At 45.9% G+C, this 26,433-nt stretch overlaps 1 protein-coding gene across 13 annotated transcripts in view; it reads right to left on the reverse strand.

Annotated features, from left to right (window-relative positions):
- The window catches only part of KATNIP (katanin interacting protein), a 154,761-nt gene that overhangs the window by 122,310 nt on the left and 6,018 nt on the right, over positions 1–26,433 (reverse strand). For 8 of the 13 annotated variants that reach the window (XR_004541078.1, XM_033963019.1, XM_033963018.1 and 5 more), the window contains exons 2-4: positions 25,238–25,293; positions 9,802–9,878; positions 3,245–3,414 (exon numbers count right to left, since the gene is read on the reverse strand). Coding sequence is in view for 12 of the 13 variants with exons in the window: in XM_033963017.1 (XP_033818908.1) it covers positions 3,245–3,414; positions 9,802–9,878; positions 25,238–25,293 (303 nt within the window). In the remaining variant the exon portion in view is untranslated. Of the gene's footprint in view, positions 1–3,244; positions 3,415–9,179; positions 9,353–9,801; positions 9,879–25,237; positions 25,294–26,433 lie in introns of all 13 variants that reach the window. The other 5 variants (XM_033963016.1, XM_033963024.1, XM_033963025.1 and 2 more) reach the window with 3 other exon arrangements.

Raw genomic sequence — 26,433 nt, forward strand, 5'->3', positions numbered from 1 at the left:
AAAACACTTCTTCCTCAGGGGTGCTAAATGTGATGCAAATACACAAAGAACCTGACAAACCAAATGAAGCCTGTAAGGTGCATGAATCCTCTAATCCAGCAGCAGCTCAAAGTGCTTACGGACAGCGAAAATGAAAGTAGCTGTAAGCAGAATTTGTGTTGAGGGAATGATTTATCTGTACTAAAAAGAAGTATTTATATACTGTGCATTTAATTTGAGGGAGTAAACTGTTCAAACAAAACTAAATTTTCAAAACATGCTATATCTGAAGCAACATATGGGGTACTCTTGCATTGATATGTTTAAGTAAATTAAAAAAAAAATCAAGTAGTAGATTGCTGTTAGGTGACTTACCAAAAACTGACCTTAAAAATGATTTGATAAATGCTTTTTTTTTTTAAAGCAAACACAGAATATTTCTGCTTTATTATTTAATGGCAAATCCATTCCTCAGATCAGGTACTCTTAGCTGTACCCTTCTCCTCCATTGCCAATTCCAAACTTTGTTCCTTTCATCTAGCTGACCTTTATGCCTGGAATAAACTACCCGAGTTTGTGCACCACGCTCCTTCCCTTCTCTTATTTAAAAGCAGGCTGAAAACCTACCTTTTTGATGCAGCTTTCAGTCCATAACCCTACTCCCCACTGCCCTAGCCAGCAGATTAACCATTCCTCCCTAACTGTTATTCATGGCATCCTGTTTGTCTGTCTTATCTGTTTAGATTGTAAACTCCTTTGAGCAGGGACTGTCTCCTTCGTGACTCTGTACAGTGCTGCATATGTCTGGTAGAGCTATAGAAATAATTAATAGTAGTAACTATACAGTATATAAAATCATTAAATAAGCATATTTGCATAGTAAGACTTTATGCAAAATACCTTATGCTTGGGGCATGGTCAAAATGGCATCTGTGTTTGCTTTTGATATTCCTTCGATACAGGGAAAAAGCAGAAGGGACAGAGAAACATACTCCACAGTCTTGGCAGAAGGCCCTACTCTTGGACTGATAGATTCTATTGTCCTCCATGGAACCACAGGAACTCTGGAAGAAATGCTGGCATTGCAAGAGGCCAGGGAAAGTTTTCCAGGCTTCTCATTTATCAGCGAGGTTATCTTAACTCCACAGCAGTGAAGCAGACTGCTCCAGCCTAGATTGCTACCAGATGAGAATCCTTTCTGGGAGATGTCCAACCCAAGCTGCTTAGGGACAAGCCCTGGATGGGGGCTGGAGCCCCAGATCAGGTGACGCCAGGAGATTCAATGATACAGTAATTTGCTGTATCAGACAAGTCTCAGTCAAAGGCGAATGCCCCAGGTTGTGGAAAAAGGAACCCAGCAGGTGCAGTTGTCCAAGGATTTCCTTCACATACCAGATTCATTTCAGATAAGTACTTTGCAATTTCAACCTTAAGCCACAAAATATATCTTTGGAGACAATCTGGGAGGTGATCACAAAAATGGAATAGTTTCTCTCGGGACAAAACACTATTTTGTATCAACAGTTTATGAAAATATAATCTAAAACTGATCACTTAGGGCTCCTTTTACTAAGGTGCGCTAGCGTTTTTAGCGCACGCTGAAGATTAGTACATGCAAACCACGCGTTAAATGAAAAATACTAATGCAAGCTCTATGGAGGAGAGAGCATCTAGTGCGTGCGGCATTGTAGTGCGCGCTAAGCATGCGCTAAAACTACTAGCACACCTTAGTAAAAGGAGCCCTTAGAAAGGACTTAGATCATTTAGAGAAGATCTCAAGCAAGTTGCTAAGGATAATCAAGTTGATATGGAATAACAACATATTTTTGTAGGATTCTTTGAATTTGGAAAGGTGAAAGATTGCCGTGTGTGCTAGCCGCTACCGCCTCCTTTTGAGCAGGTGGTAGATTTTCAGTTAGCGTGCACTATGGCGCACGCTAATCTGGTGCGTGCGTTAAAAACGCTAGCGCACCTTTGTAAAAGGAGCCCTAAGTGTGTGGCTCCTCAGACTTCTTTTCTAAGGGGTCCTTTTCCTAAGGCGCGCTAGCCATTTTAGCGCGCACTAAACGCTAATGCGTCCATGGACTATAATGGATACATTAGCATTTAGCGCGCGCTAAAATGGCTAGTGCGCCTTAGGAAAAGGACCCCTTAGAAAAGAAGTCTGAGGAGCCACACACTTAAGGCTCCTTTTACAAAGGTGCGCTAGCGTTTTTAACGCACGCACCAGATTAGCGTGCGCCATAGTGCATGCTAACTGAAAATCTACCACCTGCTCAAAAGGAGGCGGTAGCGGCTAGCACACACGGCAATTTAGCACGTACTATTCCGCGCGTTAAGGCACTAGCGCGCCTTTGTAAAAGGAGCCCTTAATTTATAAATTTTCCAAAATCTGTACTGTTTCCATCAGTGGATTATAAAATAAATATTTTTTGAAGTCTTGAAAGTTCTAGAAACAGCCTGCCCACCTTTAATACGAGTTTATTATTTACCACCATTTAAGAAAACTCAAAAAGGTGGCAAAATTATTTCAAATGTTTCCGTTGACTCTTTCCGATAGAGAATGGATATTAAAAACTCTTCTTTAGAAAGAGAGGTAACTAATGTATCCATAAATTTATTAATGTCTTTCCAGATGTGGCTAAAAACTACACAACAAAAAAGAAGGAAACAATTCTCAAATGATGAAGCCTGGTGTTCTTCAGCTGGAACTCAATTTTGGTTGAACTATCCATGCAAATGTGTCGGATAGCAAGGATTTAAATATAGCTGGATTTTACTAAACAGCATAATTGCATTTTACCGCAGATTGGCAAGGTAAATGCTCCAGTGCTCATAGGAATTCAATGAGTATCAGAACATTTACCCCACCAGCCCACAGTAAAATGCTCTTACACTACTTAGTAAAAGGAGCCCTATATTTTTTAATAATCCTGAACAGTTAACTTCCTTTCTGGTTGGAAAACAATTCGCTCATGTGATTCCTACTTACCAGGTTACATCTACACCTTAGTAGCTGAGTAATTCTCCACGTCAGTAATAGGTGCATGGATTTTGCCTTATTATATCCTAATTGCGCATAATTATCTGGAATTATATATGATACTCCCCTTTCTGAATAGTATGCAGAATATTTAATTATCTATGACATTTTTGAAACTTTGCATTTTTTCCTATATTTATTTTCCTAACAAGTTTTTGTAGATTTGTTAGTTATTTTCATTTTTGAATAAATAATAAATAAATAACCTTATGTTTAGCTTACCATGTGATCGGGCAGACTGGGTCCCACTTCTTAATAAATCCTGATGGTTAAGACTTTTGGTTGGGTTTCTGACTTCAGAGTTTGCCCCATTCAAATAAACAGAAAATCCTTGTTCCAAGCGTTCCAACTGGACCTGCATGAGGTCCTTTGCCTTCAATTTCCTGACTACCCTAAAAGGACAAAAAAAAAAAAAAAAAGGATTTGCAAGCTAGGTCTATTACTAAGATGGAATAGAAAACCGGGTTGGCTGACTGGGTCAAAAATTAAGGCTATAGAGGCAAAGGGAACTATTAGAAGATTCGGTTTTTACTTTCAAATATCTTCTGTTAGTCCCTGTAGGATTCCATACGCTAGGTGATCAATCGTAACCCACAATCCGAAAGCTGCAGAAATCCAATACTTTTCTAAGCATATACTCCTTCCCCTTAGACCAGGGGTGTGAAAGTCCCTCCTCGAGGGCCGCAAACCAGTTGGGTTTTCAGGATTTCCCAATAAATATGCATGAGATCTATTTGCATGCACTGCTTTCATTGTATGCTAATAGATTTCATGCATATTCATTGAAGAAATCCTGAAAACCTGAATGGATTGCGGACCTCAAGGAGGGACTTTGACACCCCTGCCTTAGACTGAGAGTTAGAAACATATCCAGTTGAGTCCTAAAGCCAAGCAATATACCTGAACAAATCCATGACAAGGGGGTATGGGGGAAGATCCCCAGCAACATAAACAATTTGCTCTGCAAAACATGAACAAGTAATAAACAGGCTCAAAGACAGCTCAGAAAAACATTGAGGAACAACAACATGCACCCACATGAAACAGCCTTCAGTCAAGCAAACTCACAGAAGTGGAAACTCCCCACAGGTTCCGTCAACTGGCTGAAAAGTCATTAAGCCTACAAGGAGGATAATCAAGGCAGAAAGAAGCAGGTTAATCCAAACAACTGAGTAGAGAGGATGGGTCATAAGGAATCCTATAGGGACTAACAGAAAGAAGATTAGTGAAGGTAATCTTCCATTCTGTTATGTCCCTTCCGGATTCCATACGCTAGGCGACATACCAAAGCAATGGTAGCAGCTAGGACGGGACAGAAGAGCCTGCCCTCAACACTGAGGTCCCAAAAGCAGCATCAGAATGAGCCACTACATCTACGTGGTAAAATCGGGTAAAAGTATGAAGAGAAGACCAAGTAGCCACCCTGAAAAATTCATCAGGATGAATCACGCGAGATTCCGCAAGACTACTTTAAGCAAAATCAGCTGCTGCATGCCACGGGTGATGTAACTCACAGAAATGGCCATTCAAATTCATTGACCGAGCGAGGTGCAGCAGTTAGAACAAAAAGGAGATCAGACAGCCTAAACTCATTTAGTCTATTCCAAACAATGGAAAAAGATTCTCCAGACAACCAATCTGCGTAAGATCTGATCTTTGCGCTCTGAACCTGTTGGACAAAAAGCAGGCAACCTAACCTTCTGGTTGACATGAAAGACCGAGACCACCGTTGGCAAGAAGGAAGGTACAGTCCGGAGGACAAACACCTGTGTCCGTAATACGGAGAAAGGGTTCTCTACACAAAAGAGCAAAAAACTCCAAAATATGTACATTGTGCTGAGACAATGATGACCAAAAAAAAGTCTTGATCATTAGGTCCAGAAGAAATTCAAAATAGGCCTCACCAAAGCCCTGCAAAACAATGGTAAGATTCCGTGAAGGGAAAGAAAGACGCAAGGGAGGACGCAGACGTAGTGGGGCCCCCCCATAAAGAGCTCGAAAACACGAAAGGCCTGGAACAGAACTTTCAGGGAGGCCACTGCCATAATTCTGTCTAAATTCTCCTGAAGGAAAGCCAGGACTACCGAACTGGGAGCCTTCTCAGGCTCCACCTAATTCCTAGCACCCCACTGTGAGAAAGCCTTCCAGGCTTTGCCAGAAGAAGCCATAGGAGAGGGTTACTTTGAGCGCAAAGAAGTCGAGATAACTACCTCTGAATAACTGCGAATAACTATGCATCATCAAGGCTGAAAGCTCAAGAGCCATGCCGTAAGACCAAAACACTGTGGGCTCTCCATGGACACCAGTCCCTGAATGAGAAGATATCGATGAAAAGGGAATCTGAGCTTTTCGTTCAGCTGAAGATGTACGAGAACCACATACCATGGGCAGCGAGGTCAATCCGTTGCCACTAGAGACACCAGGCTGGGATGTTGTCGCTGTCCAGTAGATGACCCAACCAACTAGAGGCCATGGAGGGAACATCATAAAGGTACTCGTGAGCCAGCCAGGGCCAAACCAAGGCATTTGGCCCTAGCTTCCTTGTTGGTTAACGACCGAAAAAGGCGCCGAGATCTCTGCCACAGCCAAGACACTCTGGGGCAAACCCCAGCTCTTGTAAGATCAGACAGAATGCCTTCTGCGAGAGGGACCATGCGCCCAAGACCAGGAACTGTTGGCCGAGGAAGACTGACAGAGCATTGTCAACTCTGGCCCCAGGGGCTGCCGAGGAAGACAAGCGCTTTGGCCCAGTGGAATGCCGCCAATCTTTCTTGGCCAAGAGAAAGAGAGAGAAAACACTAGAGCTCCCTCGTGAAGTACATATGCCACCGCCGTGGCATTGAAGAAACTTGCACCACTGGTCTTTCTGCCGAAGCTCTAGACGATTGGTCAACTAATGTTGCAGACAAGGAGTGCACTACCCTGAAAGGAGCAAGCCCCACAGTGAGCCCGCAACCCAACAGGCTGACATCTGTCATAAGAATCATCCACTCAGAAAACTGAAGAATCCAGCCCTGGCCAAGAGCCATCCCCTGAAGCCACAAGCTCAAATTGCTGCTAGCTGGCTCCAACCAGGGAAGCAGCATCTGAAGGGGGAAACTCAGCGGAGATCACCGAGACAGAGAGCCAGACAGTCCAAGAGAATTTTGATCTATTGATGAAGGTTCTGTCCACTGTCCCTGAGAAGAAACACACAAACCTGTCTGGAGACGAAGAGAAGTCCAAGGAACTCTAAGGACTGGGAGGATGCCAAGTGTCTCTACCTGAATGCACTAACGCCTGGAACAGAGACACCACCGTTTCCCCCGCACCGTCGTACCCAACGAGACGGAGCCTAGATCACCCGTTATCCCAGGAAGGGTGGGTGGACTTGGATTCCCTGCAGGCGGAAAGCTGCCTCAACCACAAGCACTTTGATTAAAGTGCGGGAACCATCATGAAGCCCAAGGGGCAGAGCTGCGAATTGGAAATGCTGTTGCAGAACATGGAAACGCAGAAACCTGCGATGCTCTGGGCAGATAGAAATATGAAGGAAAATCTCTGTGAGATCCAAGGACACTAGAAACTTCCCTGGAGCCAGCTACCACCGGGTACTCCATTGTCCATTCAGAAAAAGGGAATTCACAAGAAGTGGGTGACCAACTGTAGATCCAGAATATGTCTCCAATCCTCCGAGCCTTTTTGGCATGAGGAAGTATCATGAGTATCCACCTACACTCCCATTTGTGGTCTGGAACAAGTTCCAGCATTCCAAAGCCTAAGCGACGTTGTAGAATATCGCAGACCCTGGACTCTGTTGCAGTCGACTTGCCAGAAACCAAGCCAGAGGCAGGAAAAGGAGGACTAACAAATGTCCGATGAAAGTCGAGTCCACTCATGACAAAACTGTAGAAGACAGCTTGCGAGGGAGGAAGCCACGCCCAATCCCTAGAGACATTGTCGCTTCTCTTTTTTTTTTTGCGAGGTGGAGCCACTGCACAGGAATCTGAGGATGCATGGACTTAGCCTTGGGAATGTTTCTAGGAGGAAAAACCTGAGTATCCCCGACGACCCCTATGGGAGGAACCACGAGGATGATGATCCCTCCCAACATCCAGCGAAACACTTGGATCACATGGAGCAACGTAGGGCAGTGTTCGCAACTCCCGAGTAGAGGTTAACCAGACCTATACCAACAAGAATATGGCCCTTAAAAACGCAGCCGTTGAAAGTGATCTTCGAGGCAGCATCCTCATCCAAAGACGGATCCAAGGAGTTTGGCGCTCAGTCACTGCACCAGCAGAGAATGCACTGAATTCAAAAGAGATCATAAAGAATGCCTGGCACCACAGCCACACCAACCAGCACCAGCGGAGGTCAGGCATGCACCTCCACAGAGAATGCATTGCACAGGTCGGAATGACAGACGCGCCATAAAAGAAATGGTCACTGCCACTCGGCTACCTGAGGATGCTAGAAAAAATTAGTTTGTAACATAACATCCACCCTGCAATCCTGAGTCCTGAAACCTCACTCCCCCATCACTAGGGAGGGCTGCAAAACCTGCGCCATGGCAGAATCTACTTCAGGCTGTTCAGATCTGCCAAAAATCAAGATTCAGAAGATAAAGCATAGACATAGCTTTGGCTTTACAGGGATCACATTGTTCTGAAATCAGTCCAAGGGGCTGTGGACTGAATGGAAAAAGGCACAGGAGAATGGTCCAGGACCAAAATCAGAGACTTGGAAAGTGGAAAATCCAAATGGAGCTCTTTCAGAACATCAGCCATAAAGAGGCAGACTGGGAGGAGTGTGTGGCGCAGTGGTTAAAGCTAGAGTCTCAGCACCTTGGAGGTGTGGGTTCAAACCCACGCTGCTCCTTGTGACCCTGGGCAAGTCACTTAATCCCCCCATTGCCCCAGGTACATTAGATAGTTTGTGAGCTCAATGGGATAGACAGGGGAAAAATGCTTGAGTACCTGAATAAATTCATGTAAACCATTCCGAGCTCCCTTGGGAGAACAGTATAGAAAATTAAATAAATAAAAGCAGCCCGCTGCAAATGTGAAGGATCAGAACCTCCAAATTTGGACACTCAGGTCAGCCGAGGAAACCAGTATCAGCAAAGTCATCAGACAGATTTAAATTCAATATAGTGGTATACGAGACAGAAGAATCATAAAACTACATGGGCAACTAAGCTGTGCTAAAGTATGGCCTTAGCATGTTTTAACACAGGACTTTCCTGGGCGCTAAGGCCAGATTTAAGGCACCAGTATTTTTTATTTATAACAAATTTTAAATGAACATCCAAAGAATGAGTATCATTTCATTGCAATTGAAAATGTTTACCCAACTTAAGTTGTTTATAAGCAGCAAGAGTTATGTCTTTGATTAATCTGTGTGTTATTTCTGTAATTTCAATATGGTTTGTATATGTTTTCTTATGTTAACCATCTAGAATAATACACTATGAGGTTCATTTTCAAAGCTTTGGAAAATAATTTTGGAAAAAGCTTTGAAAATGTGGTTTAGAATGTCTTTAAATAACCAAAGGGACCCTTTTACTAAGCTGCTGCAAAATGTGGTCCTTAGCATGTCCTTATGCGGGGAGGTTTTCCATGCACCAAGGCAGCTATTATCACAGCAGTAAAAATCCCGATTTTCTCTTTTTTTTATTTTAAATGACCATGCACAAATTTTGTTGTTAATGTATAGCCATTATAAATAAATTAAAATCATCTATCGCAGGAGCACTTACTGCCACCTATTTTGTAGGCGATAATGGATCACATGGTAATGCTGTGCTAAACAGTTAGTACATCCACATTAGCATGTGCTAATACTTTAGAACAAAATGACCACCCTTCACCCCATCCCCCCAAAGTTTTTGGCACCTGAATCAGCACACACTAAGGGCTCCTTGTACTAAGGTGCGCTAGGGCTTTAATGCGTGGAATAGCGCCCACTACACTGCCGCGCGTGCTAGACCTTAATGTCAGCACTGAGCTTGCGTTAGTTCTAGAAGTATAGTGTGCAGTTTAGCGCGTGGTAATTTCCTGTGTGCGCTAAACACATTAGCGCACTTTAGTAAAAGCCCTAATTTGGCAATTGCCACAGGACACCTGCGTATGTCCCACAGTATGCATTTTTTTTAAAGAGAAGATTAAATAATTACCTCAGTAATTTTCTTTCTAGTAAATAGGCGCATCATTCCTGAACTCTTGGGTAGTCAATCTATTCTGCAAGATTCTAAGTAGACAGCCTCATTAGCATTTTCTTTGCTCTGCCTCCCATCACTCTGGGCTATCCTGTTAACTCCTCAGTTTGTATCAAAGCAGATGGTCAGCCCTAGAGAGGAAATATAAGAGGGAGGGGTATGGGGATACTCGTCGAGAAATACTTCTGTTCTGCTCATATCATATAACATGTAATACTTAGAACATGAATTATTGAAACATATATACATTTAAGAATATGAAGAGATAGAATGAACTAGCTACCCGAGCGCAACCTGCACTAACAGTCTTAGGGTTCTGAAGGATACTCCCTGAATGCAATGAAAAAGTCATTTTGTCCTCAACCTTACTGGAGAAAGAAACAAGAAAACCGGACTTCCTGGCTTGTCCGAGGTAGTAAGCAGGCTAATTAACTTCTAACAGGGTGGGCTTCAAGAATGATGTGCAGCCTAACAAGACAGCATTTGCTGAAATACAGTTGATTGCCTACTGGCAAAATTCCATTTTCTAACCAAAATACCCAAACCTTATGTCACCAAAAGGAGTGTGACAGTGTCTTACCGGTTTCTTTGCTGAAGCAGTATTAAGTATTCATCATGCTTCTCATCAAAGTCAATTGCTATGCCATTAATATAACCCTAGAACCACAAAAAATGAAAATATTAAACTTGCTAATGTTACATGAACAAGGAAAAACCATGAAAGTGGTCAGCTTTCACACAACAATGCTGTTGCTGTATACTAGAATAGAGGGTGGATTTGACTTAAATCAAATCGATGTAAATCACGATTTAAGTCATTAGTCACGAAGACTTGATTTAAATCATGGTTTTCTACAGAAAGACTGAAAATCATGGTTTTCTACAGAAATACATTCTTGCTGGTTTAAACTTAATATTTACAACCAGATGAAAGGAGTCATTTTTTGAAAAAGAACTTTTTGGATTAGTTTTACAGTTACATAAAAAAATTACTAATTTGTTATACATTATTTCTCAACTTGGTCCTGAGTACCCCCTGCCAGTCCTGTTTTCAGGATATCCACAGTGAATATGCATAAACTTGATTTGCATATACTGATTCCAGTATATGCAAATTTCTTTCATGCATATTTTGGATATCCTGAAAATCTGACTGGGTTATACTATTAGAAACACGTAATTTTGAAATTACTGCAAGGTGAACTATCTCCAGTTTAATAGGTTAATCATTCATATTTAGACAACTTATCCCCCAAATTACAGTATTAAAGCTCAGAGCAAAACAATGTATACTTACCTAAAGAAATATCCTCCTCTCATCTCCTCAAGAGAAATGTCCTCTTTGCCAAAGATGTTTTAGAGAAAATCACACCAGTGAACTGGTAGAGGTCACTTATTAAGCACTTCAATGTATAAAGACTGTTGAATAATTTTACTTTTAACAGCAGTAGCTTCTTTTGCTAATATAGAAAGAATATTCTCTTCCTTTGGATTCATTCATTCCAAATTGAGAAATCGTTAGAGACCCAATAAAGCAGGAAAATATGTTTTTTCTTTTACAGATTATGAACAAGAAGATGAAGACAGCATTATTTTAAGTTTTTCATGGAGGAACCTTGCTGATATTCCAAGTTTTTTTCAAAAGATATTGTGTTTAAGCAAATATAAGCATACATATGCTATAATGTTATTGTTTTGATAAAATAAAATTATTTAAATTGTTAAGGTAATGATTATTTCCTTTCAATAAAGTACAGCTGAGAAGTTGTCCAAACATGAATGATTAACTTAAATTGGAGATAGATAAATAATTATGAAATCTCTAAGGTAAGCTATGTATTTCTATATAACTGTAAAACTAATCTGAAAAGTTGTTTTTCAAAAAAATGAAACCTTCACCTGGGTGTAAATATTTAAATTATACCTGCAAGAATGAGTCTAAATAGTGATTTAAATCATGAGCAAATCTAACCAGGTGCTAATCTTTAGTAAAAGACACCTTTAATGCATTATGAGCCATCTATGAAACTGGCAACATGCCAACAGAGAAAAAATAAATAGTTTGCTCCAACATCTATTCTTTGTAGGGTATCCTTGAATTTACTGTAGCATGTGAATATATATAAGCAGCTACCAATATTTTATTACATAAAATATTTTATTCTCAGATTATGTTTACAAAGATCCAAGAACAAGATGTGTTCAAAAAATATCCTTAGATCATTATCTCAGCTGTACATATATTTCTTCTGTCTGCTCTGTGAAAAGAACAGAGGCATGGCAGCTTTAAGGATAAGGCTAAAATTGTGTTATCCTTGAAGTTTCAAGGATATTGCACTAGAGTACTATATACAGTACATTATAAATTCATTTACACCATACCAAAATACTTAACACTCCCCCTGTTTTACTAAGCCACAGTAGAGGTTTCTAGCACAGCCCAGAGCGCTAAATGCTCATAGAATTCCAATGATAGTCAGAGCATTTAGCGCCCCAGGCCATGGTAGAAACCTCTATTGCGGCTTAGTAAAAGAGAGCCTAAATGAGGACAAAACTGTTCTATAAAACACACAATAATTGTTAAAACTGAACTCAATATAAATTGTGGAACCAACTACCCACAATTTTTTTTCTCTTTAAATTCACTCTTATGGTGGAGGAAAAGACCTCAGAAGACTTGAAGCAACCAATTAATGTTGCTATTAACCAGGGTGGATAAAAACAAATTATTTAAAAAAAAAAAAAATCATTTTGTTTAAATTGGTTTTAAATAAAATGCTTTTTTGAGGGAAAAATCTAAAAACTGTTTTCTATTTAAGATACATTATAGGTCAAAAGTTATTCATCATGTAAAAATGATTAGTTTTTAATTATGTAGCATGAAGCTGTATACCGTATTTTCACGCATATAACGCGCGCGTTACACGTGTTTTTACCTACCGCGCATACCCCTCGCGCGTTATATGCGTGAGCGCGGTATACGAAAGTTTTAAAACATAGTTCCCACCCCGCCCGATTCACCCCCCCAGCAGGACCACTCGCACCCCCACCCCGAACGACCACTCGCACGCGCTCCCACCCGCACCCGCATCCACGATCGGAGCAAGAGGGAGCCCAAGCCCTCTTGCCCGGCCGACTCCCCGACGTCCGATACATCCCCCCCCCCGGCAGGACCACTCGCACCCCCACCCCGAACGACCGCTCGCACGCGCTCCCACCCGCACCCGCATCCACAATCGGAGCAAGAGGGAGCCCAAGCCTTCTTGCCCGGCCGACTCCCCGACGTCCGATACATCCCCCCCCCGGCAGGACCACTCGCACCCCCACCCCGAAGGACCGCCGACTTCCCGACAATATCGGGCCAGAAGGGAGCCCAAACCCTCCTGGCCACGGCGACCCCCTAACCCCACCTCGCACTACATTACGGGCAGGAGGGATCCCAGGCCCTCCTGCCCTCGACGCAAACCCCCCTCCCTCCCTCCAACGACCGCCCCCCCAAGAACCACCTTAGGTCCCACCTGGGGGCGTGGCCTGAGGCACATGGGCCCAACCCGACCATGTGCCTCAGGCCGCGCCCCCAGGTGGGACCTAAGGCTCCAGGGCCTATTCTGATTGGCCCACGCGCCTTAGGCCCCACCAGTAGGCGGAGCTTTAGGATGGATGGGCCAATCCGGCCTCATTCCTTCGTTGGCTGCCTGCCGGACAGGCGGGTTTGGCTCCCGTCTGTCCGGCCAACTACCAAAGGTACGGGGAAGGGGGGTGGGGGGGTCGTGGGGGGTCGCCAGGGGGGTCGCGGGTCGGCTGGGGGGGCGGTCGGCGGTTCTTGGGGGGGGCGGTCGTTGGGGGGAGGGGGGTTTGCGTCGAGGGCAGGAGGGCCTGGGATCCCTCCTGCCCGTAATGTAGTGCGGGGTGGGGTTAGGGGGTCGCCGTGGCCAGGAGGATTTGGGCTCCCTCCTGGCCCGATATTGTTGGGGAATCGGCGGTCCTTCGGGGGGAGGGATGTATCGGACGTCGGGGGGGGGGCATCAGGCTTTCAGGATGGGGACAGACCTTCAAGGGGGGACAGTGCACGGAAGTCAGGGGGGGTGAACGGAGAGTCGGGACAGCGCACGGAAAGTCAGGGCGGGCGAAAGGAGCGTCGGGCAGCATGCGCGGTATACCCGTGAGCGCGGTATACCAAAGTTTTTGTACATATCATCGTGATTTCTGCGCGCTATACCCGTGTGCGCGTTTTATACGGGTGCACGTTATTTGCGTGAAAATACGGTAATCATGCAATATTTAACCACCCCCCTTTTTTTTTTTTCAAACTGCACTAGAGTTTTTAATGTGGACTGGCAAGGTAAGTGCACTGACAGATGCATGCAGAATTCCTATGAGCATTGGAGCACTTACCTCATCGGCCCGCACAAAAAACCTCTAGCGCAGCTTAATAAAAAGGGGGACAAATTTTTTGGTAAATGAATTACATTAATCTATTCATATTGACACAAGCAATTTTTCTTTCTAGAAGATTATCACAGATGCTTGGTTTTTCATTTCTCAAAACTGTGAATTTGTGTCTGCAGAGATAACTTGCTTCTTCACAGCAACATTCTTTCTGTAGAAAACCATGATTTAAATCAAGTCCTTCTGAGTAGTGATTTAAATCAAATGAATCAAATCCACCCTGCTATTAACTCAGATTCTCGTTTAATCATTGGCCCAAAACTGCCAGAACTGCACTCTTCATATCTCTATCAGTGTCTTATACACAGTTTTCATTTCATGCTCGCTCTCATACAATAGGGGAAAACAGCACATCATTCCAGTGTATACACTGTGGTTGCTTCGAGACTTCTGAGGACTGTTCCTCTACTGCAAGAGATTATTATATTATATATATATATATATATTTTTTTTTTTGTTGTTGTTGTTGTTCTTTCTTAATTGCCTATGCCACAAAATTATAGAAAACTAGTCTTTAAGCCTGTTACATTAACGGGTGCTAGAATAGATGTCTGTCTTTCTTTCTGTCTCTCTTTCTCTCCTTGGCCGCTGTCTATTTTTTTTCTTTGTCTCTCTCTCTCTCTTTGGCCGCTGTCTGTCTGTAATTCTTTCTGTGTCTCTCCCTGGCCCCCTGGCCGTCTTTCTTTCTTTCTCGCTCCTTGGCCGCTGTCTGTATGTCTCTCGGGCCCACTCTGTTTGTCATTCTTTCTTTCTGTCTCTCTCCCTGGCCCCCTGAGCAAACCAAGATTGCTGCCTGCCCCCCCCCCCCAGCACACCTCTCCCCCCCCCCAAAGAAGCCCTTTTTCCCTCTCCCCCTCCACTATTTTCTGTCTGTCTCTCTCCCTGGCCCCCTGCCTACCTCTCCCTGTCCTCATGAGCAAACCAAGATTGCTGCCTGCCTCTCAACACACCCCTCCCCCCAAAGCATCCCCTTTTCCCTCTCCCCCTCCACTTCCCTGTGCAGCAGTAGCAGCCAGATGCCTCGCAGCACCTCGAAGGACACCTTCCTAACGTTGTTCTTACTGCTGCATGCGCCGCGCGCTGCAAATGGAACATGGCACGGAAGCACAAATCATGGCGGCAGGGATCATGCCGTGTCAACTGCGCATGCGCGGGTAAGGGTTTTATTATAGGGTTTTATTATTATTATCATTCCTCTCAAACTTTGATTTTGTGATCAGGACACTGATATTTGATTTACCTTTTTTGCAGAACCCTACAGATTGATTCCAAGCTGAGTAAACTTAGGGGCCCTTTTACTAAGGTACAAAAGATGCATTTCGGGTTCCTTTTACTAAACCGCGGAAGAGCTTTTTACTGTGGACCGGCAAGGTAAATGCTCAGACGCTCAATCACTTTCTTTGAGCATTTACCTTGCCGGCCTACAGGAAAATCCTCTACTATGATATAGTAAGCCAGCATTTGCTATATATGCAGCCAATTTATCAGGGCACGAGGGAAAGAGTACATAGACACATCTGCTAAGATGTGCGATGCCTACAGGGCATATTTCAGCATACCTGTTGGAGATCAAGACTAGAGAATGACACGGTGACCGTTTCCTGTGGCAAAACCGAAAGTTACAGTAAATCGGAAGGAGGGACTCGGCGGGAAGAAGGTTCCTAAACAGCCTTGCGAAGTTACCTCTTCATCTTAAGAACACTTCTAAGAGGCTGGTAGGGAGTAGTGCTGCCCGATTCACGATTCGAATCGGTTCACCGATTCACTTCGGGTGAATCGATTTAAAACAACAACAACAAAAAAATATCGGCCTTCTGATTCAGTAACTGACCCTCCCCCCTCGCCCCCTAAAGCAAGAGCGTCAGCATTGCCTCTTGCAGGCCTGCCGCTGCTGCACCTGCTTTAGAGGGCGAGAGGGGAGGGTCAGTTGGGTAGTGCTGGTGTCTGGCTTTCCCCCTGGCCTCCCGCGCACCATTTACTTAATATCAGCAGCTGCAGAGAAGATCGGTGTTGCTAACGATCTCTGCAAGCTGCTATAGGTCTTCGGAGCCGTTTCCTCTGCTGCGATCCAGCCCCTCCTTTGACGTCAGAGGCAGGATTGCAGCAAAGGACTAAGCTCCAAAGACCTATGGTAGCTTGCAAAGATCGCTAGCAATGGCGATCTTCTCTGCAGCTGCTGATATTAGGTAAATGGTGCGTGGGGGGCCAGGGGGAACACACAGGCCTTCCGGGAAGGGGGGGGAGGTGCGCAAGCCTTCAAAGGGGAAGGGCAGGCCTTCAGGGGGATGAGGCCCTGGTGTAGAAATATACGGAGGGAGGGAGGGAAGGGGGGGGGGGTTCAAAGAGATGTGCATATGCCGTACTTTGGGGGGGGGGGGAGAAATAATGGCTCTAAAAACAGAGAAGAGGGAGAGAGATGGTGGACAATGGGATTTAGGAGGGAAGGAACAGAAAGGGAGAGAAGTTGGACCCAAGGAATGGTGTGGAGGGGGGGATAAAGATACTGGATAGGAGGGTAGTTGGGAAAAGAAAGGGAGATATGGTGGACCCTGGGGTGGTGGGGAAGGAGGGAGAGATGCTGGATGAAAGGGTAGTTGAGAAAAGATGGAGCTATGGATGGAGACGAAAAAAAGGAAAGCTGCCAGACTTCCGGGGGAGGGAAGGGAAACGGAAGGGGAGGACAGAGATAGAAGATGGATGGTTAGCACGGAGAAAGAAGAAAGGAGACCCTGTCAAGCAAGTTATCAGAAGATAACCAAAGCCGGGGACCAAAAAGATATGAATAATGACCAGACAACAAAAAGGTAGAAAAAATAATTTTATTTTCTGTTTTGTGATTACAATATGTCAGATTTGAAATGTGTATCCTGCCAGAGCTGGTGTTAGACCGCAAACATGAGCTAGGATTTAACAGAGAGAGGAAAAGTCTTTTTTTCTTTGTTTATACCAGAGTGCCAGTGTGGTTAGGAGAAGGCAAAGGGGGTGAAGAGGCTATAAAAGGGATGAAGAAGCTATAAAATAAACTCACCAGGATGCTTGAAAAAAAAAAACCAAAAACAAAAAAAACACCCAATTGGGCAGGAAAATCGAATAAATAAATAAATAAATAACGATTCAATAGGCAGAATTGAATCAAAAATGTTTTCCTGAATCGGGCAGCACTAGTAGAGAGTAGCAAAGGGGCTGACGGGGAAGTCACAGGTTTGTTTGGGTTTTTTGCTGTTAGCCGCGAGGGGGCTGCTGGACTTGTGAGGGGGGCTGCTACTACATCCGCAAAGTGGGGAGGGGTTGCTTTGGCTGCTGGACCAGCTGGAGCTCAAGGGAAGGAAGACAGTTGCTGGATCTGGTCTGGGGACTGGGGGAAGAAGGGAAACAGGTGCTGGACCCATGTGTTGGGTGGAGTGGAGCTGGAGGGAAGGGAGATATGCCATACCCATACTTGTAATTGCACTTACTGCTCAGGAATAAAAATCGTGTTATACAGAGGGCATTTTCGATAGGATGTCTAAGTCCATCTTTGAATGTTTTCCGCAAGATGTCCAAAAGTCAGGGTAGGAAAACGTTCATTTTCAAAACCACTAGATGTCCAATTTTTTTGGGGGGGAAAATGACCTTATTTGGCCATCTTTTTTTTTTTTTAATAATTTTTATTGAAAGAGCAGCCAGCACCATAACAAAAAAACTTAGGTTACCGTACATCAGTAAGAATGAACAAATAACAAAACTTGGTCGGGACATCCAATCTTAGGATGCCTAACTTTGTTCACCATTTTCAACTACAAAATTGTCCAAGTTCAAAACATCCAAATCCAGACCATTTGGACACAGGAGGGGTAAGCATTGTAATGGACTGGCCACACAGACATGCCAACAAAGCAGGGCATCTTAGAGGGCACTGCTATGAACTTCACATAAAGGGTGCCATATGTACATCTCACCATAACTCCAAAACTAATCTGTATACTACTCTAATAGCCCTTATGGCTACAGGTAGCATCTATACATATATTTCTTCTCTCTGCTCCCAGAAAGAACATAGGCTGATATAGGGTTTTTGTGGACTCACGCTTTCCACCATAAATGTAGTGGTTAGAGTGGCTTATGGGCATGGTTCTCTTCTCTAAGGTTCACTAGCCCACTCACTAGGCTACTTAAGACCACCTGTGTTCTGCTCTGTTAGGCTTTCCCATACCAGGTGCTGCTGTTCTAGAGACAGGTATGTACTAGTTCAGGGGTGCCCAAAACGTTGATCGCGATCGACCAGTAGCTCAGGAAGGCAACGTGAGTCGATCGCGTGATAGACTCGTGTTGCTGTCCTGATCTACCGGGCCGATCAGCCTTCCTCTCCAGTGCTCTCTCTAGGGCCTTTTAGCTGGGCGGTCCGCCCAGCTGTCATCTGCTGCTGCCGCCGCTGCTGAACATTAAAAAAAAACAAAAAAAACCGGCTTGGAGATTTCAGCCCGTAGCGAACTTATGCTCCGTTGCTCTAACGTGTGCATGCCGGCTTCCCTTCTCTTCCTTCCGAAACCGGAAGTTATGTCCGGGGGGGGGGGAGGGAGAAGGGAAGCCGGCACGCACATGTTGAGAGCCCTGAAGCAAGCGTTCGCTATGGGCTAAGGCGGGAGACAGGTTAGTGAACCATTTGCTCTTCTTGCTGCTGGGTCCTGTCTACTTTCCGTTTCCGCGAAGGCAGGCACGGCAGCATTTCCCCCAATAGGTCGATCGCGATCTTGGGCCAATCAGCCTTCCTCTCCCCGAAGGCAGAATTGACGTCGGTGAGAGGAATGCTGGTCGGCCGAAGCAGGGAGAGCTTGGGGTGGCGTCGGCTTTCGGGCATGTTATTGGTGGCGGTTTGGGTCCTGGTCCCCGATGGCAGTGGCTTGGGAGAGGGCAGGGAGAAAGAAAGAAAAAGGGCAGGCAGGGAGACAGAAGGAAAGAAGAGAAACAGAGAAAAAAGAAAGGGAGGCAGAGAGAAAGAAAGGGCAGGGAGAGAGGAAGGAAAAGTTGGGGGAGGGAACGAGGTCTGGAGGAGAGGAAGCATACAGGCTAAAAGAAGGTAAGAAAGATTGGATGCACAGTCAGAAGAAGAAAGTGCAACCAGAGACTCATGAAATCACCAGACAAGGTAGGAAAAATGATTTTATTTTAAATTTAGTGATCAAAATGTGTCTGAATTTATATCTGCTGTCTATATTTTACACTAAGGTACCTTTTTACTAAACCGCAATAGAGTTTTTTTAGTGCAGGGAGCCTATGAGCGTCGAGAGCAGCGCTGGGCATTCAGCGCAGCTCCCTGCGCTCTAAAAACTGCTATCGTGGTTTAGTAAAAAGGGAGGGGGGTATATTTGTCTATTTTTGTATGGTTGTTACTGAGGTGATAGTGCAAAGAGTCATCTGCTTTGACCTCTTTGAAAAACCCTGGAATAGGAATGATAATTAACATTTTCTATGCGTACAGTGTGCGTTGTGTTTTTTTAAAATTTTATTGTTGGTAGATCATTTTGACTTGGTCATTTTAAAAGTAGCTCGCAAGCCCAAAAAGTGTGGGCACCCCTGTACTAGTTCATTCAGATCTTTGTGGGGTAGGAGGGAATCAGTGACCACTGGCAGAGTATGGGGTGGTCATTATTTAATCCCTCCAGTGATCATCTGGTTAGTTTGGTATCTTTTTGGCACTCAGATGCTTTTAAAACAGGTCTTGCCTTGGATGTCTAAGTTCCATCCTGGACATCTTGGGAAACATTCAATTATCACATCAAGACATCCAAGTTCTAAGCCCACCTGTGAACTCAGAACACAGAGCGACTAAGAAGCCTAGCTGGACATCCAGAAACTGGGCTTCAAAAATCAACACTTGGACATAACATAAGAATTGCCATCTCCTGATCAGACCCTGTGTCCATCAAGTCCGGTGATCTGCACATGCGAAGGCCCCGCCAGGTGTACCCTGGCATAGTTTTAGTCCCCATATCACTGTATGCTTCTCAAGGGAGATGTGCATCTAATTCAGTGTTTTTCAACCTTTTTTGGGCAAAGGCACACTTGTTTCATGAAAAAAATCACGAGGCACACCACCATTAGAAAATGTTAAAAAATTTAACTCTGTGCCTATATTGACTATATATAAAGTAATTCTCTTGAATAGGAATCAAATAAACACAAAGAAAGTATTTTATAATTACTTTATTATGAAATATTAAGTAAACAGAATAGTGAAAAATTATAAAATACTTTATTCAGTGCGAAACCTGGGCCTGTTTGGCTGAACACAAAGCTGATATTCTGGCTGGAATCGAAGAAAGACACACACGTAGCTCTTCGTCAACAGCCGTTCCCTTCATCGCCCTGTCACCGCCACTGCCATCCCATTCACCGCCCCGTCACCGTCCCCGCTGCATCCATATAAGCCTTAGTACTGTAATATTTAGCTTATTCCTTTCTTATAAATCAAAGTTCCTGCTGCTGAACTAGAGAAAGAGATGTTCAGCTGGCAGGGCTTTGTTTATAAATTTTTATCAACACAACTAATATACTATTTTATCCTAAAGCAAAAAATAAATAAATAAATAGAATTTTTTTTTCTACCTTTGTTGTCTGGTTTCTGCTTTCCACATCTTCTCATTCAATTCCTTCCATCCACTGTGTGTCTTCTCTCTACGTCTTCCATTTGCTGTTACTGTGCCTCTCCCTTCACCCCCCCCCCCAATTGGTCTAGCACCCATCTTCTTCCCTCCGCTCCCCCATAGTCTGGCATCTGTCTTCTTCCCACTCTGTCTTCCACATTTCCCTTCGGGGTCTGTTCCTCTCCACCCTCCTTCAATGTCTGTCCTATTCCTTTCCACCACCATCCTTCCCTCCCTCCTTTACCATCTGTTCCTTTCTACTACCCTTCAGCTCCTCTCACGTGGCTTATCTATCTATCTACCTTCCTCCCTCTTATTTTCATGGCACGTTACAATGTAATTTGTGCAAGCCACTGGAGCCTGCGAGCTCGGTCCCTGTCCCATCCCCACAAACCATCTCGCTTCTGTGCTCCTATTTTCTCCATTTCTAATATTTCCCCTATATATCTGTCATTGCCCCCCCCCCCTGTGTCCATATACCATCCCCATGGCATGTCCCCTTTATGTCTCTGTCCCTATGCCCCATGCACATAATTTCCCCTCTTTCTGTTACCTTCCTGTGTCCAGATTTCCCCTATCTTCCTCTTCCATACCAGTGTGTCTCTTCTTTTCAACCCCATCTAGCTTTTTTCCCTCTTTCTTCCCCCCCCCCTGCTTCTAGCATCAGGCTCACCTGCCTGTCCTTCCCTTTCTTTCTTGCTGTGGGTTTTTCTTTTCGGCTTCATCCCCTTGGCCCAGAATCCTTTTCCCTTTCACTCCCTCCTTCCAATTTGAGCCGGGAACACGAGCAATCGCACGGTCCCCGCAGCCACCACTCGCCTGCCCAATCGATCCTACTGTTTAGCCAGCTCTCTCCCTTCGCCTCACCTTAGTTTGTAGGTTTTGTTTTTCGGCGACATGCACGCTTTCCCAAAGAGCCGCGCACGCGCAGCTGTTCAATCTTCTGCTCTGCTGCAACTTCCTGTTTCCGGTTGCGTCAGAGCAGAAGATCGAAACTGAACAGCAGCGGGGACCGGGGGAGCCTCATGGGAGCGCGTGCGGGACCCGGACTGAGGCCTAATCAGTGTCTGCACCGTACGGCACACCAGGCAACATCTCGCGGCACACGGTTGAAAAACACTGATCTAATTTACCCTTACCCATATCACTCTATGCCACTCTTAAGGAGATGTGCATCTAGTTTACATCTAATTTACCCTTACCCATATCACTCTATGCCACTCTTAAGGAGATGTGCATCTAGTTTACCCTTAAATCCTAGAATGGTGGATTCTGCAATTACCGGTACTTCCTCTGGGAGAGCATTCCAGATGTCCACCACTCGCTGCATAAGAACATTTTAGTCACTCTTGAGATTAGGAGACCAGAATTGAACGCAATACAGTGGTGCCTCACACAACGAACTTAATCCGTTCCAGGAGCAAGTTTGTTATGTGAAACGTTCGTTGTGTGAAACGCGTTTTCCCATAATAATACATGTTAAAAAAAATAATTCGTTCTGTAGCATAAAATATGCTAAGATGACATAAAAAAAGATAAATTTTTGGTTATTATTTTTATTTAGATACATCTAAAAACATAATTGTTTTTTAAAACAACACACATTTTTTAAATTTAAAGACAGACTAAGTAGAGTCTAATTTTACAGTGAGAGGGCAGAGTCTCAGCGGCAAAAACTGGGACTTAACTGTTCATTTTTTTTTTTTTCTACCGTGTTTCCCCGATGATAAGGCAGGGCCATCAAATAAGACAGCCCCCCCTTTTTAGAAAAAAATGTAAAATAAGGCACCCCCCCGCAAATAAGCCACCCACCGATACCTGCGCTTACCCGAATCGGGTGGTACGGTGGGTGACTCCGTGTGGTCCCTGGCACCCCCGACACGATCGGGGCAAGAGGGAGCTCAAGCCCTCTTGCCCCCCCGACTCCCCGGCACGATCGGGGCAAGAGGGAGCTCAAGCCCTCTTGCCCCCCCGACTCCCCGACACGATCGGGGCAAGAGGGAGCTCAAGCCCTCTTGCCCCCCCGACTCCCCGACACGAACGGGGCAAAAGGGAGCTCAAGCCCTCTTGCCCCCCCGACTCCCCGACACGATCGGGGCAAAAGGGAGCCCAAGCCCTCTTGCCCCGCCGATTCCCCAACTCCCCGACAATATCGGGCCAGGAGGGAGCCCAAGTCCTCCTGGCCACGGCGACCCCCTAACCCCACCCTGCACTACATTACGGGCAGGAGGGATCCCAGGCCCTCCTGCCCTCGACGCAAACCCCCCCCCCCCCCAACGACCGCCCCCCCCCAAGACCCTCCGACCGCCCCCCCAGCCGACCCGCGACCCCCCTGGCCGACCCCCACGACCCCCCCAACCCCCTTCCCCGTACCTTTCTGTAGTTGGCCGGACAGACGGGAGCCAAACCCGCCTGTCCGGCAGGCAGCCATCGACGGAATGAGGCCGGATTGGCCCATCCGTCCCAAAGCTCCGCCTACTGGTGGGGCCTAAGGCGCCTGGGCCAATCAGAATAGGCCCGGGAGCCTTAGGTCCCTCCTGGGGGCGGGGCCTGAGGCACATGGGCCCAACCCGACCATGTGCCTCAGGCCCTGCCCCCAGGAGGGACCTAAGGCTCCCAGGCCTATTCTGATTGGCCCAGGCGCCTTAGGCCCCACCAGTAGGCGGAGCTTTGGGACGGATGGGCCAATCCGGCCTCATTCCGTCGATGGCTGCCTGCCGGACAGGCGGGTTTGGCTCCCGTCTGTCCGGCCAACTACAGAAAGGTACGGGGAAGGGGGTTGGGGGTGTCGTGGGGGTCGGCCAGGGGGGTCGAGGGTCGGCTGGGGGGGTGGTCGGAGGTTCTTGGGGGGGGCGGTCGTTGGGGGGAGGGGGGGTTTGCGTCGAGGGCAGGAGGGCCTGGGATCCCTCCTGCCCGTAATGTAGTGCAGGGTGGGGTTAGGGGGTCGCCGTGGCCAGGAGGACTTGGGCTCCCTCCTGGCCCGATATTGTCGGGGAGTTGGGGAATCGGCGGGGCAAGAGGGCTTGGGCTCCCTTTTGCCCCGATCGTGTCGGGGAGTCGGGGGGGCAAGAGGGCTTGAGCTCCCTCTTGCCCCGATCGTGTCGGGGAGTCGGGGGGGCAAGAGGGCTTGAGCTCCCTCTTGCCCCGATCGTGTCGGGGAGTCGGGGGGGCAAGAGGGCTTGAGCTCCCTCTTGCCCCGATCGTGTCGGGGAGTCGGGGGGGGCAAGAGGGCTTGAGCTCCCTCTTGCCCCGATCGTGTCGGGGAGTCGGGGGGGGCAAGAGGGCTTGAGCTCCCTCTTGCCCCGATCGTGTCGGGGAGTCGGGGGGGGCAAGAGGGCTTGAGCTCCCTCTTGCCCCGATCGTGTCGGGGAGTCGGGGGGGCAAGAGGGAACCAGGCGGAGAGAGGGCAGTTAAGCGCAGTGCCTGCGCGGAAGGATGCAGCTCGGGCGACTTCGTTGTGTGAAATGAAGTTCGTTGTACGGATCAAGACATAAAGTTCGTTGTGCGCAGCGTTCGCTGTGCGAGGCGTCCGTTATGCGAGGCACCACTGTACTCCAGATAAGGTCGCACCAAGGAGTGATAGAGGCATTATAACATTCTTACTTGTTAGCCATCCCTTTTTTAATAATTCCAAGCATCCTGTTTGCTTCTTGGCTGCCGCCACACATTGGGTAGAAGATTTCATCATATTGTCTACAATGACACCCAGATCCTTTTCTTGGGTGCTAACCCCCAAGGTGGACCCTAGCATCTATTAACTGTGATTTGGGTTATTCTTCCCAATGTTCTGACCTCATTCAATTCCTATGAGCGTCAGAGCATTTATCTCGCCAGCCTGCGCTAAAATGCTCTACCATAGCTAGATAACAGGGGACCATACTTTCTCAAATTCACATTTTGGTGAGAAAATATCCAAGTGCCGATTTATGCTGTTTTTTTTAATGTCCTAGTGCAGGGGTCTCCAAAAGTCCCTCCTCGAGGGCCGAATCCAGTCAGGTTTTCGGGATTTCCCCAATGAATATGCATGAGATCTATGTGCATGTACTGCTTTCAGTGCATATTCATTGGGGAAATCCCGAAAACCTGACTGGATTCGGCCCTTGACGAGGGACTTTTGGAGACCCCTGTCCTAGTGTTTAGTCTAGGTTTTCCTGGGCACTGTGTTCACTCACACAAACAGCCTGGATACTACTCGAAGTATAATAGTATTTTTTAATTAAGTATACAACTATCTCACAGGCTCTGGTAAGGCAAAACCCTCTCAGCTCAAGGATAAACAGGTTTTCTTAAGCAAAGTTCAAGGGCTGGTCCCAGCCAGACCACCCATAGTCCACAAGCCTCAGTATAATAAGACTGGCTTACTTTAGCCAGCCATATACCAAACATCTCACACTGTCAGCTCTTCTAACAGTCCTTGCCAGATTTCTTGACTTCCCAGGGATTTTCCTCAGCCCATGGCTAGGGAAGGGTTTCTCTCTCTCTCTCTCTCTCTCTCAAATAAGAATCCCTTTGCTCCCTAGGTCTCTCCTCATCCCATAGCTAGAGAAGGGTTCTCTAGTGGAAGTGTCTTCCTCAGTACCCCCTCTCTCAAGGACCTCTCCTAATGATTCCAGTCTAGGGTAAAAATACTCCTCCCTACCTGCGTTTCACCCATCTGACTCAGCAGGGTTGTATTTTTCAATATCTCTCAGCACTAAGCTGTAAAAGCTCAGTGCATTTTGGGACTGGTAGCTTCCACACATTCTTCTAGTGTCCCCTGCTACCCAGTGGCAAAACTGTAGCATTGATGAGGGAAAATCAAATAATCCTTCACACCCTAATAGTATAATTTAAAGAGAAAAAAACTACGGTAATGATAGTCAATTCCACAATTTGTTTTGGATATGGTTTTCATTTATATCATAAACATATGCAAAGAAAGTACTAATACAATGAGCACTTTACCTCATTCCTTTCCTTTGAGCTAGATTTGTTTCTTCCAGTGTTCCTCAAAGAGTTACCTGCAGCAGTTCAGAGCTGAATATTACCAATCAAACAGCATAAAAAGGTGTATAAGCCCTGTTTTGACATCTCTACAAGTAGATCCATCATAGTATAGTCTCTCAATAATGTTACATTAGGTGTACTGATTATGAATAAGTCAATCCATGAACAATACAAAGAGATTATGTATTTAAACTGGTAAACTCTTTTCCAGTAGATAGGTGAGAGATTTTAGAGAGTAGGGTTATTTCCCTATAGCTGCGTGCTGCTGCAGAAAGAATACACTCCGGATTTTTCACTCTACCTCTGTTATACTTCACTGGGCTCTCTAGCTCCACCTTCAGTTAGTACCCAATCATAAGAGCCACCCAATACATGTGAAGTAGAAACACTTTACACAAACTGTTCTGCTCAAAAGTAACTAAACAGTACCGTTAACTATCAACACTGGCTTCAAAGGAGCTCATAAACTACTCCCAAATAAATTGAAACATGTATACAAAGTCTTCCCATCCCCCAAGGGCTGACCAGCATCTAAGAATCAGCTTGGAGAAGCATAAACAGACTGAAAACTGTAAGCAGGCGCAGGAAGGACAGAACGGGAGTCTAGAATGTCTCACCTATATACTGGAAAAGAGCTTACCAGGGCAAGTACATAATCTCTTTTTCCGGTGCAATAGTTAAGACATTCTAGACCAGTGGTCTCAAACTTGCGGCCCATGGGCTGCATGCAGCCCCCCGGCTGCTATTTTGCGGCCCGTGGTCTAGTACCCGAACTTTCAATCTGGGCAGCTGTAACTGGGCAACCCGATTCCGCAATCTGGGCAACTGCCTGCTGCCGTCATATATGCTGGGATTCCCGCCTTCGCGTATATACAGGATACGTGAAGGCAGGAGTCCCGGCATACGCAATGGCAGCAGGCAGTTGCAAGTCAGCCGACGCCGGCGCAATCTTGCACACTGGGCAGGAAGAGAAGCTCCGGCGTCAGCTGACTAGCAACTTCCTGCAGCTGCATCATATGCTGGGACTCCTGCCTGCGCGTATCCGGCAGATACATGAAGGCAGAAGTCCCGGCATATGATGCAGCTGCAGGAAATTGCTAGTCAGCTGACGCCGACGCTGAAGCTTCTCTTCCTGCCCAGTATGCACCAGGTAC

Source organism: Geotrypetes seraphini, chromosome 11, assembly GCF_902459505.1.
Source record: "Geotrypetes seraphini chromosome 11, aGeoSer1.1, whole genome shotgun sequence".
Taxonomy (NCBI): Eukaryota; Metazoa; Chordata; class Amphibia; order Gymnophiona; family Dermophiidae; genus Geotrypetes; species Geotrypetes seraphini.